The 12,756-nt window shown below is 37.8% G+C and overlaps 1 protein-coding gene across 1 annotated transcript in view; it reads left to right on the top strand.

Moving 5' to 3' along the window:
- The window catches only part of SGPL1 (sphingosine-1-phosphate lyase 1), a 35,566-nt gene that overhangs the window by 8,426 nt on the left and 14,384 nt on the right, over positions 1-12,756 (top strand). Inside the window, exons 2-4 of the mRNA XM_072424960.1 lie at positions 3,864-4,029; positions 5,638-5,705; positions 11,785-11,932. Coding sequence (XP_072281061.1) covers positions 3,864-4,029; positions 5,638-5,705; positions 11,785-11,932 — 382 coding nt within the window. The remainder of the gene's footprint in view (positions 1-3,863; positions 4,030-5,637; positions 5,706-11,784; positions 11,933-12,756) is intronic.

Here is a 12,756-nt window from a genome sequence, read left to right as displayed (position 1 = left end):
CCCACGCTCAATTATTGACGCTGGAAACGATCTATCACGATCGTTTCCAGCAACAATCAACTGAAAGATGAATGAACAAGTGCTGTACACACATTCTAACACGTTCTATGGAGAGAGGAGGGGGAGAATGAAGGAGTGGCACCCCACTGTGCTCTCCTCCCTTTACTTCCATTGTGGTCCCTTATCCGTCATCGTTCATGGATCCCGCCAGGACTGATGCGTGAATGACGTTGGACAATCTCTGTACAGGTCAGAGCCCCACAGTTCGCATCCGCCGAGAATCGTCTGACGTGTGTACATAGCCTTAGTCTGTATATTTTATTTATTTCTTTTTTAAGTTTAAGGTGCCTAAAATTGCATGCTAATTGTGTTTTGTTATCATTACTACTCCTCATAGTAATGAGTCACTGTTCTGCTGCTGCTATGAAATTACAGTCCAAAAGGGAGTTTACAGAGAGACATTTACATAAATGTGCAGGGCTATGTTTCACAACTGCTACAACTTGTGCAATAAAAGTGCAACACTTTGGCAGCCCAAATGCTGGATACATGTCTGGGCCCGAAGAAAAAGCCAAGTCTGTCTCATTCAGTGTCCCACTAATGTCACCCTTGGGTAACCAGCTAGGCATCACACATCATGCATATTTTATAAACCACTGACCCATTAAGTATTAGAAACTTGTGTGCACATAAGTGTAATTATCAGTGTGCAGTGCTGCTGCAGCATAGAGAGAAGAACCATGCAACTTATAAAACCAGTCAGGAAACTAGTAATGCTAACTGGAAAAACCTGTAGCTGTTAATAATGTGTCATAAAGTTTCTGTTCTGTGCAAGCCAATGTAGAAAACTTCTAAAGAGCCACCTTAGAGAGTATTTGGGATTATACTTGCTTTCCAAAGTTTGTGCTGTTTTACTAACAAGATGAACTTTAAAGTGGAATTAAACCCGTAATACTCACCTGTCTCCATTCTGCGGCAGGGCACCACCATTTTCTTCTTTCTTCTCTTCCTGCAGACAATATTTGGCCATTTTAAATGGCAAGTTAGCAGGAGTTCATTCCTGGCATGTGTAGGGGAAGCATGTGCAGCTCAGCTTCTGCTTTGGACTTGCAGCAGTCAGGCAGATAGAAGGGATCATTGCAGCAGGGGCATCATTTGGCCCTTTATGCAATATTAATGACTTGCTTGATTGTGGATTCTTAAAAAGTGGAACTTTAGTTCCACTTTAATTACTTGGAGTCAGATACTGATTAGTAAATTAGACCGAAAGAAATCTGCATTGGGTGTGTCTAAAGAAGGACTGACCCAATATAATTATTTTGGTACAACATCCCAACATTGAATAAACTTTAGAGTTTTTTAAGGAACCATTAAAATCAACCTTATTAGAAAATGGCTAAAAATGACCATATAACGATGCCCAAGTATTCAGCATGATGTAGATTACAAACATAATGATGGTCCCTACATGAAGGACGTTACAGCTTCTTACATCATTTTTAATTCTGCCGAACCGAATAACTGAACCGAATAACCAAATTTTCTCTTGAATCTTGACACACTTCGCTGTTGCTTCTTCAGGAGAATTGAGTGCATAATATTATCTATAAATTACAAGTACACAAAGAATTGAGGGGGCAAAAACAACAAAGAGGACATACAACAAAAGAAAACTGACTTGAACGATAAACTTTTATAGGACAGGGCCAGTCATACTATGCATCCTAGAGATATAAATTTAGAAAAGTACACATGGTCATGGGATGAATCATACACTTGGGATAACCAACCCGAAACGGGTTAATTTAATATATTTTTTTATATCTATTGTGCTTTGTTTTTATGAATGTATGTTTTACAATCTTTTTATTGTTTCTGATCTAAAAATACATTTTGTATATCCAAAATCTATAAAAGAATGAGGCTTTGTTGCATAGTAGATTGGGAAGAATGAAGGCAGCAGTGGGCTGGTTTAATGGGGTTTCCCTTCTATTTCAATGTCATTGTGCATATGAAATCATTTTCAGTAATAGAGTTCTTAGGAGTCTTCACTAATGGAGTTGTGTAAATAATTGAATAGCTTTTGTTTAAAGGTTTTAAAGGTATGGCCAAATATATTTTCTGAATTTACAGGCTGAACTGGTTAAGCTTTATGTAAATGTAAATGTCATAGTGAGGCATCTATGTTCAAAATCGAATACCATACAGGAGATTTCTCTTCAGTTCCTGTCTAAAATAGACAATACAAAGTAGTTGAAAATCTGTTTATAAATAAGGGCAAATCTCTTAGTTGTCTCCCAAATCTCCCATGTCTTCTCTCCCAGTATCAATAGGGATAATTTAGACTTCCCATCATGCACACATGATTTTCCATTACTAGAATAAAAAGAGAGGCTAAGTCCCCCCACTGGTAAACTCTACAGCAGTAACAACCTTACAGAAATTCTAAGCTTCTCTATAATTTAGGTTTTAGGTTCACTTTAGTCAACATTGTAAAAAGGAGACGTGTCATGAGAAATTCCATATCTGCTATTGCAGAACATCCCTGTAGAAGTACTAGGTGATTGTCTTGTCTTGTGTTTGCATTTGGCTTTGTTTCCAGTCCTGTGACTCCAGAATACCCAAAGTTTTCTGACATTAATTTGCAGCATGTTTTTACCTGAACTCATAAATCAAATATTGGTTCTGGACACAGTCAGTCAACACATTTTTTTAGGAGGTGACCAGCTGTGGCAACCTAAAGCCTTAAATTTATGTAAAAGTTACAGCTTCTGTTTGAATTCCTGGCATGGCTGTAGTACATCAGCCATCGCCTGGTCTGACCCCAAAGAAAAGCAACTATAGCTCAATTTGCACAGTCAGAGCTTTCACTAAGAAACTATTCAAACTGCTGTCTCTGACCTGCTTTACAAATCCTGCTTGCCTGGTTGGTGATTTAATCCTCTGCCTTTAACACCTTCTGAATCACAGACTAAGAATGAGCAGCAGTTCGGCATTTCAGCCCATTGTCAGTTACCTGCATGCTTGCTTCAGGTGTGTGACTGATTACTGAAATATCACCTTACATCCAGGCAAATAGAATTCTTTAAAATGAGTTTAGTAATGGCAGCTTACATACTCTTTCAGAGGTAAGTATGTTTTAATGCTGGCCTTGAGAAAAAGGTGTCTGAACACTGCACCTCACTGTGTAGCTGCAAGCTTTCTGACCTCCCTGCTGTCTACTGCTGAAAGTGTTTATAATAAGCACATGAGTGTCAGACCTGGACAATGGAGCAATCGAAGAAAGGGTCCTGGTCTGATTAATGATGTTTTCTTTTAGATCATCTGCATGGCTAAGTGTATATATGTTGATTACCTAGGGAAGAGATAGCAGCTGGATTTGCTCTGGGAAGAAAGCAGGCCAGCAGGAACTGTGAGTTAAGTGACCTTCTACTAACATCGGGAATCCAGGTACCACAGGACGCTTTCACAGGCACAAGAAGCATCTACACAATATTAGGCAGGGGCTTGTATTGGCTGATCAGTGTATATAATATAACTTGTAAACTTGGCACGCCTTTTCACATCAAATTCAATCAAAGCAGGGGAATATGGTACCCAAATAAGAGCTTCAAAGAAAAAATACCTATAGCAACCCGTTAAGATTCACTTCACAGAAACAGTTTTCAGTTGGTTTCCATATGTATTGTGCTTTGCCCATCTAGCAACTTTATTTAACAAGGAAGATATGCAGTAAGCTGAAGATAAAAAAAAAACAAACTTGCTTCCATGAAATATGACTAGGGTGCCAAACTTACACTGAAAATGTGTTTACTTATTACTTTTATCATATAAGTGACTTGTGTTTGTTTGTTTTTTTACAGGAGACTTTGATGGCCTACAAGGAGATCCTTCTACAGTATTTATTTGATGGCAGAAAGTTTGTCAATGAAGCCTGCAAGGAACTTGAACCATGCCATCTAATAGCACTGACGTTCGCCTCTGCATTGCTAATCGTGTGGTTTTACAACTTCATCTTTCAAAAAGAGAGTAAGTATTCACTTACTAATATGCCATATTAAAGCTAGTCATTTATTAAAAACAGCTTTATGACCGCCTATTTACTAAGCTGTTTCCATGGCAAGAAATACAATGGTCTTCTTGTATATTTTTTATGACTGTGTCAGATTTTGCTGCACAATTGATGGTTCTTGACATTTTTCATGCGGGTGACACGTTCCTCTCTGAAACTCTTTGTTTATAATGTTTGTGTGAGAGAAGGAAGCAGACGCCCTTTCCCTAGCTATTTCATTTTATTGTCACAAGCCTTGCAGCATATTACCTGTGTGCTCACTGTATTCACCCCCAAGCATAAGAAAAATTAAATATGGTAACATATAATATATCCGTGACAAGCTTTGCAGTCATCTCTATCAAAAGCAAGCAGTGACACTACCTTGTGTATCTTTCTCCCAGTCTTTTCCTTCTGCAGGCATGTTAGGGCTATAATGTTTTTATTTCAAATATATTTCTTGGTACAGGAGAATGGCTGATGTTTTCTTACCCCTAAGACACTTTGATAGGGAGTATAGAATGCCTGTACCATTTTCCATTTTCAACTGCCTTCATAGTTTTGTTTTTAAGAATGTAGGCACAATAAAGCTCCACACTGCAATTCAGTGATATTAAAATAGTGCTGTTGTTGGGTGACCAGCACATTTCCTGAAATAAAATTCCAGACAAAATTGTAAATTGATTTTAGATAATGAACTGAAAAGGTTAGATTAAAATTACATTTATGCACAGCCCCGCAGAAGCTAATCCCCTTCCATCTGCCAGTTGCAATTGTTTTGCTTTACCAAGATTGCAATGTACCAACAGTGTTTAACCCAGAATTTTTTTTAACAGAGTGGAAAGAATTTGTAGGCAGGGCGGAAGCTCCTGATTTGTGACCCAACTCATCAGTTAGCACCCAAAAACAGCCAGGTGGTTGGTGAAAAGTGCCGGGTGGTCTGCCCAGCTAAAAGGGGCTGGGGAGAACACTTAGTACCAAGATAACTTTATGGAAATGTATTTTCTGCTCTCTTATATCTGTTGGCACAGTAAGCTATACAATATTTATAGAATACAATATGTTATGCAGGTTTTTATGCTTATGTTTTTATGTAGGTTCACCTACAGACTTCTCCCCAGTTCCTTTTTAGCTGGACGCCCCATCTGGCATGTTACAGTAACCACCTGGCTATTTGAGTGGTTACTGAAAAGTTAGGTCGCAATACAGACATAATAGAAAAATGGGATCTACTAAGAAGGGTGGGCATTAGAAAGTTGAAACAAAGCACAGGGGGAGTAGAAAGCTGATTGAATTATGGAGAGTATTGGATTTCTTTGGCAACAACAACTGGGGACACTAAATTTGTCATGTGTTGCCCCACCCACTTGTTTGACCACCCATCTACAGCTTCTCCCCACCCAGCTTTGAAAAATTTCTGGGGTTAACACTGACATAGTCACTCTAGTTTCAATATAGCACTATAACCACAATAGTTAATAAAAGCAAATTCTAGTACAACTTTGAAAGATCCCAACATTTGTATGTTTGAAAATATGTTCCTATATACATTTTTTTAAATAAATGTATATTTTTTTCATTTGTAGGTCTTACATCACGGTGCAAAAAACAGTTTTTCCGAATAGTAAGGAGACTGCCATTCATTGGCACAAAAGTAAGTAAAATGGTTATTACTGCTGTGCCTTACTACTTCCAATAATCTTGATATTTGGACCAAGTCAGCAGCCATTCCATTTGTGGCTAGTGGTAATGATGAAATTATAGTTTCCTATGCAGGATTCCTATTGGCTTCAATGCAGCTATATGCAATACTATGCACATTTGTTGCATTGTAATACATACAATACATGGCTTTACTTCATATTTTGTTCTGTGCAAATGGCTTACTTTTCCTTTTTTTGCTGCTCTCATTACAACACTGAAAATGGTCATCTAATTATAGTGGGCTATCCCACTTATTTAGCTCTAGTTGATGGAATTCCCTGTCACAGTTTTTACAGGTGAAAAACCAGATAAATCTTCAGTTTGTTAAATTTCCAACTCCTTATATTAAAATATTTTCAGGGAAAGTGAACAGTTTAAAGCCATCCTTTTGGAAGTTATCGGTAAAGCAGGTCATCCTCTATGAGAATAAAATGTATAGAAAGAAGGAGGCTGGTATATGAAATACTAAAAAAGTATAGGACTGCTGAAATGACTCTACAACTGCTTACAGCTGATCTCTGGATATAAAGATATTCCCCCTATGGAGCTATGTGCTATGGAGTCAGTAGATAAATCCTTTGACTTTAACTTTAAGCCATTATTTCTAATTTTTAGAGACTCTTTAGTTACTGGCAAGGTACCAATGGATTGGCGTAAGGCCAATGTGGTTCCTATCTTCAAAAAGGGAGCAAAGTCATTACCAGGTAACTATAGACCCGTTATTTTAACGTCCATAGTTGGAAAGGTCTTAGAAAGTTTGATAAAGAGCCACAGAGGAGTTTTTGCTAGAAAATATTAATATAAGTGATAGTCGGCGTGGCTTCTAGAAAGACAGAAGTTGTCAAACAAATTTACTCTCTTTTTAAGGGGAAGTGAATAAATGGGTAGACAGTGGAATAGCAGGTGATATAGTGTACTTGGACTTTGCTAAAGCATTAGATACTGTACCCCACAGATGGTTAATATTCAAGTTAGGGTCGATAGGTTTAGAAAAGTCAATCTGTAAATGGATAAAGAACTGGCTTAAAGATTGCATCCAGAGAGTTGTAATTAATGATTTATACTCTGAATGGTCTAAGATTATTAGTGATGTACCCCAGGGTTCAGTGTTGGGACCTTTACGGTTTAACATCTCTATATATGCACTTGGGAGCTAACAAAATGCATGCTTCATACCGTCCAGGGGGAATACATTTGGGGGAGTCCGAAATAGAAAAGGATCTGGGGGATCTGGAAGATCATAGACTTAATAACAGCATGCAATGCCAAGCTGCAATATCTAAAGCTAGTAAAGTACTTTCTTGTATTAAAAGAGGAATAGACTCCAGAGATGGAGACATTATCCTGCCCCCGTACAAAGCATTGGTCAGACCACATCTGGAATATGCAGTCCAGTTTTGGGCACCAGTTCACAAAAAGGACATTGTTGAATTGGAGAGAGTGCAGAGAAGGGCAACTAAACTAATAAAAGGAATGAAGACTATGAGGAGAGCTATGCTATGAGGAGAGATTAGCTGAACTGAATCTAATCTCCCTTGAGAAGAGACGTTTAAGAGGGGATATGATCACCATCATAAATATATAAAAGGTCCATATAGAAAACTCTGGGAAAACTTTGAGATCATTACAAAGAACAAGAGGGCACTCTGCGTCGTGGAATCGGCTCCCTCAGGAAGTAGTTTCAGCAACTACTATAGATTGCTTTAGGAAAAAGTTGGATGTTTTTCTAGAAGCACAGAATATACCTAGTTATTAAGGCTTTAAAGTAAAAATAACAGTGACTGTTGATCCAGGGAACATCCGATTGCCTCATTGAATTTTTTTTCCCCTGTTGAAGCAAATTGTACCAGGGTTTCTTTTTTCCTTCCTCTTTACCAACTATGTCTCTAGGGTTTTATATCTGGGATATGTTTATTTCCCTAGTGGTTGAACTTGATGGATATACATTTTTTTCCAACCTAACCTACTATGTAACTCCTCAGCTTATGGTAACGCTGACACCTTTTTTTACATATACTAATATGTTTGAGTGAAAGAATGTAACTTACAAGACATTTCATCCCTGCTANCTCATTCTTTGGTATTACTAAAACAAAATCAAAGGCATGTGTTAAAAGTGCAGATGAGCCCTTTGAACATCTAGACAGGTACCTAGATTACCTTATGTCTTCCAGCTTGTGGTACCTCAGAGATCAATGTGCGTTTGATTTCAAGAAATAAGGGAGTCTTCCTCTATTGCACCTTCTTCATGTGCCCAGCCGAGTTTACAGATGATAGACAACACATTTCAATCTGCACTACCACTGTTATCTGTGAAATAGGAAATGTTAGCATATCTTACTTTTCCAATACATTTTGGACTTTTTGACATTACAATTTGTTAGGAGTAGGTACATATTTACATACATCAGCGCTGTCAGAGAATCCGGGCAATGGATTTAGACCCCCATCTGCCTTCTTAAGGTAAAACTAGATTGTATGTCTGGGATATCCAATTTCAGTCTTCGAGGACCATGTACAGGCCATGATTCTCATATAAACAATCATTTTCTGACGCTTTGTAAACCATACCTTATTATATTTTCTGCTGCTGCAATTTTTAGAATTTCTAAACATGCATTCGTATCCTGGTCCTCGACGACTGGACAGTTGTGCTTTGCAGTAACTTTGCATATATCTGTTTGATATATGGTTGCATTCAATACAGTTATTTTGTATTGAATGCAATACAAATGGATTTTTGAATTTCCGCCCCTCCGGCAACGTCCTCGCACACTCCCCGGTGACTCATTGAGTGCAGAGGAAGACGGCCGGAGTAAGAAGAAAGACGGACGACGCGGGATGCCGGCGAATCAGGTAAGTAGCGATTTACTATTATTTCCTATGGGGTTACCGCTTTTAGCATCTTTTTTTCTACCCTGAGTCACACTTGGGGTTGCTGCCCAGGAGGTTAAAGGAAAAGGGGTTTAATCAAAAAGTACTTTGTGGTTCTATATTTCAACCCCCCTTGATCACTACAGAATACATCTGTGACGTAGAGGTTAGAGTAAATGTGTGTGTGTGTAACCAGAATTTGTATCTATCCTGAGAATCTCTGTTCATTTCCCACCAATCCCTGTTCATTCTGGAGATAATTGGAGAATCACTCCCTGTATATACCTCCATAAATATCATAAAATGAGGCCATGGTGCATGATAGGGGACACAGGCAGTCAACCCTCCTAGAAGTTTTAAAGATAAAATAAATAGTAATATATAAATTAATAGAAAGGAGTGACATTAAGAGACATTGGTCTTCAGAAAGATAAGTATAAGCTTTTCTATTGCAGGGAGCTTCTCATAGGGTTGTTTTTCTTTTTCAGCCTGATAGTTTTTCTTTAAAACGCTGACTTTTAGGGGATGTACCCATTACCCTGAGTGCCGCCCACCTGGAGAAATACCTAGATTTATCCTTACTCCATCTATACCCCTAATGGCCTCCAGTGGTACTGCAAAATATGGCTGTTTGAGTGCTCAGGACCATGATGGTCATGTTGACTTGCAAGTGCAGTTCTAGACAGGGGCTGTACAGTGAACTTCGGGATCGATTTAGGACCGGTTTTCTCCAGGTGGGCTGCACTCAAGTGTTGGGGATATTTGAAAGAACAGCTTCTACTGAAAGTACAATTGTCCTAAACGCTGCTCCTAGATGATACCTGAACGAAGACCGTATTATGTTGCATATTACGTTGCATATTTGCACATAATAAAATGTCTATTGCTAGGTCTGCTTAAAAAGTATTTAGCATCTTTCATCAGAGTAGAGGTGACACAGGCTGACATACTATGGTGTATTTTTTTTTCTTCAGGAAAGGGTTAATGAAAGTTATTCATAGAATTACAATACAGCTATTCTCTTTCCAGGGAAAAGCTGCATCGTTGGTTTACACCATCAATCATGACTAAACATGCTGTTTACATAGAACAAAATAGCTGTGCATTTAGTAGTGGACATTGTATCTTTTCTTCCCACATGTACTTTGTCCTCTCAGCCAACTGTCAAACAGTTCATTAGGGGTCATTGCACTAATTTTTCTATACTATGATGGCATGCTGTTTAGAAATTCTTGCATGTCTTTGGAAACCTTTAGGTCCTATTAATTAACAAGATTAACCCCTTCATATATACTGTTATAAGTTAACATTGACTTTGGTCAAATTTTATGCTGCACATTTTTCAGCTTTTACTTTTCTTCAATTTCAGAACACATTCTTAGACACACAGCAAAGCAGCATACTGTGTTACAAATGAAGCAAAAGAACCAAAAAAAAAAAGAAATGGAGACTAGCTTAAATGCTTCCCTGAAAGTTTCCAATCTTGGAAAAGTGTTAACATCTTATAATTATAGCTTACCATAACAGTAAGGAGATCACAGGGAAAGTTTATTATAGTAAGGTTGCTAACTTCCCTAACGTTGGGTCATATTCGATAATGAAACAGCAAATAAAGCACATCGGTACAATTGCCTGATCTGCTTCTGCCTTCTTTTTGAAACAAAATGTGTATGTTTACTTTTTATCTCTCTGCACAAATTGTAAGCTATAATATACACTATTTATCTTGTGCCTTGTTAAATGCCTATTTAATGTACAGCACTGCATAATATTTTGGCGCTATATAAATCCTGTTTCATATTAATAATGCCCATACAGCAACATTAAATAATTTTTAGTCTTGTAGATATAAAGTCCAGCCCCTTAAACTCTGAAAAATGCCATTACATTTCATCTAGATTACATAGTGGCATCGAGCCGGGCCACTTGGTGAATAAATCTGGGATGAATCTGAAAAAAACTACAGCCTGTTGAAAACTTTCTTGCCACAGAGTCCTGATCCTTTATTTATTTGTACGAAAGGATGAAGAATCCCAAAATACCATGCATGTACAACTATCACAAGTCACAGTGCTCTTTCATTTTATGCAGAGATGGGTGAATATCACCTCAGCCAGCCTTCTCTTGGAAATTATATACAGTGGTACCTCGGTATAAGTCCGCTTTGGAATAAGTCTAACTTGGTATAAGTCCTGTTTGGACACGAATAATTTTGCTTGGTATACAACCTTTGTGCTAGAACTTGTATGGGTCAAAATGAGTCCGCACACTACAAAATAACACCGCACACTACACTTATTACCTCTCTCAAGACAAAGCCACGACTGCCCACGAGTGTCAGTATGCCAGTTGCCACCATTCAGTGGACAACCCCCGCTATATTTCTCTGTGAATTACACAGCATATCTTCCTCTTCCCTTCTCAGCAGCATCCTAGTAGGCACTCGACTCTTCTCAGCAAGGTAAAGTGAGGGTAAATTATTCATTTATTTCATCTAATTGCGTTTGTATTTTAGTACTAATAAGTGTTTAAATTATTTCCTACATGGTAAAAGTCCATGGATCTGGAACGGATTAAGGATTTATACCAAGGTACCACTGTATATATATTTATATGCAGTTTGTTTAGTCTTTTAACGTCATGCTGACCAGTGGCAATAAAGCAGACCTAACATTCATGATCAAGTAGGTCATTTTATTTATTTATATATATATATATATACTCTGATATATTGCATATATATCAGGGAATGGCAGTGTCCCTTCTGTAATAATCCCTCCTACCTGCCTGATCATTTTGGGTATCTGTCAAATTAAAAAACTAAGCTGTGCCAGTTAATTTTGTTGGGCAGGATACCTGGCAATCCCTGGCCTCCCCTGCATGTGCCGGGAATTAAATAACTCATCCGTGCAGGATTATCTCCAGGAAGTGAAGAATGAAGAACATGGTGGTGCCCTATGGCAGAACTGGGACAGATGAATATTGGGGGTTTAGTTCTTCTTTAGCAGGGACATCTCATAGATTATTATTTGTGAAAGTCCAGCTGTTGCTATAAAATATTCCATTGCAATTTATGCAAAAAAAATGTAACAAAGTGACCCAGAGTGGCTTCTGCTTGGGAATGTGTTGATAATTTGTTTCTATTGTTTAAACAGATCCAGAAGGAACTGGACAAAGCTTTGAATGACATGGCTCATCTCGTACTAAATGTAAAAGATGGCGTCAACTTTGTGACCACCCTTCCTCGCAGTGGTTTGAAGCAAGAGCAAGTCATGGAAAAGTTAAAGGAATACTCTGCCCTCGGTATGACACTCTAATTATGGTATATACCTGATTGAAAAGTGATAACTGAACACTAACAATTGGTAAAAAAACAGCCAATTCAGAACAAAATGTAAAGGTCCACCACATCCCTGCTTTAAATATGGTGAGCAAGGGTTAAAAGCTCTGTCTGGTTTGTATTACTGTGTCCTGAATATTTTTTTCTTTCTTTTCTGTCCTAGTAACTGGGTACAGACAGCAATATTCGTACTATTAAATGTCAATATTTTATTGCTGTGTCCCAACGGGAGATACTTCACCTCATCTCTCTTTACAAATATACACAAACTTAAGTTCTCATTTCAATTCATAGACTTGTACTGTTAGGTTAATTGTCTGCCTAAATCACATTTACTGAAATCAGTAAGTTTCATATTTCCATTCTGGTTTTGTCTTTGTCTGTTTCTTCTATTGCCAAACATTACATTATAGTCTAAGAATGAATACGTCATGAAGGAAAGAAGCCAGCACATAAGACTCTCTTCCATACCATGTTAAAGAATATATTTTTGTTAGGATTTTGTCCTATTTCTCATCTATGTTCCACTGCTACAGCACAAGAATTTTCAGCTTATTTATACCAAAAACTAACAATTTTTAGAGCAGTAATGATAATTAGTGTAAATTATAAGTGTTACCCTTATAAATTAGCATATATATATATATTGAGGTCCTACTATTGCTCATTACATACCTCTTGTAACTACGGGTCCTGCTTATTCTAATGTAGGCACATGGACCCAGATTTACTACAGTTCTTTAGGACTGGAAAGGATAGACAATATTGTGTGAATATTTAGAGATGA

Source organism: Pyxicephalus adspersus, chromosome 10 (assembly GCF_032062135.1).
Source record: "Pyxicephalus adspersus chromosome 10, UCB_Pads_2.0, whole genome shotgun sequence".
NCBI lineage: Eukaryota > Metazoa > Chordata > Amphibia > Anura > Pyxicephalidae > Pyxicephalus > Pyxicephalus adspersus.
This window is presented reverse-complemented; position numbering and strand designations above follow the sequence as displayed.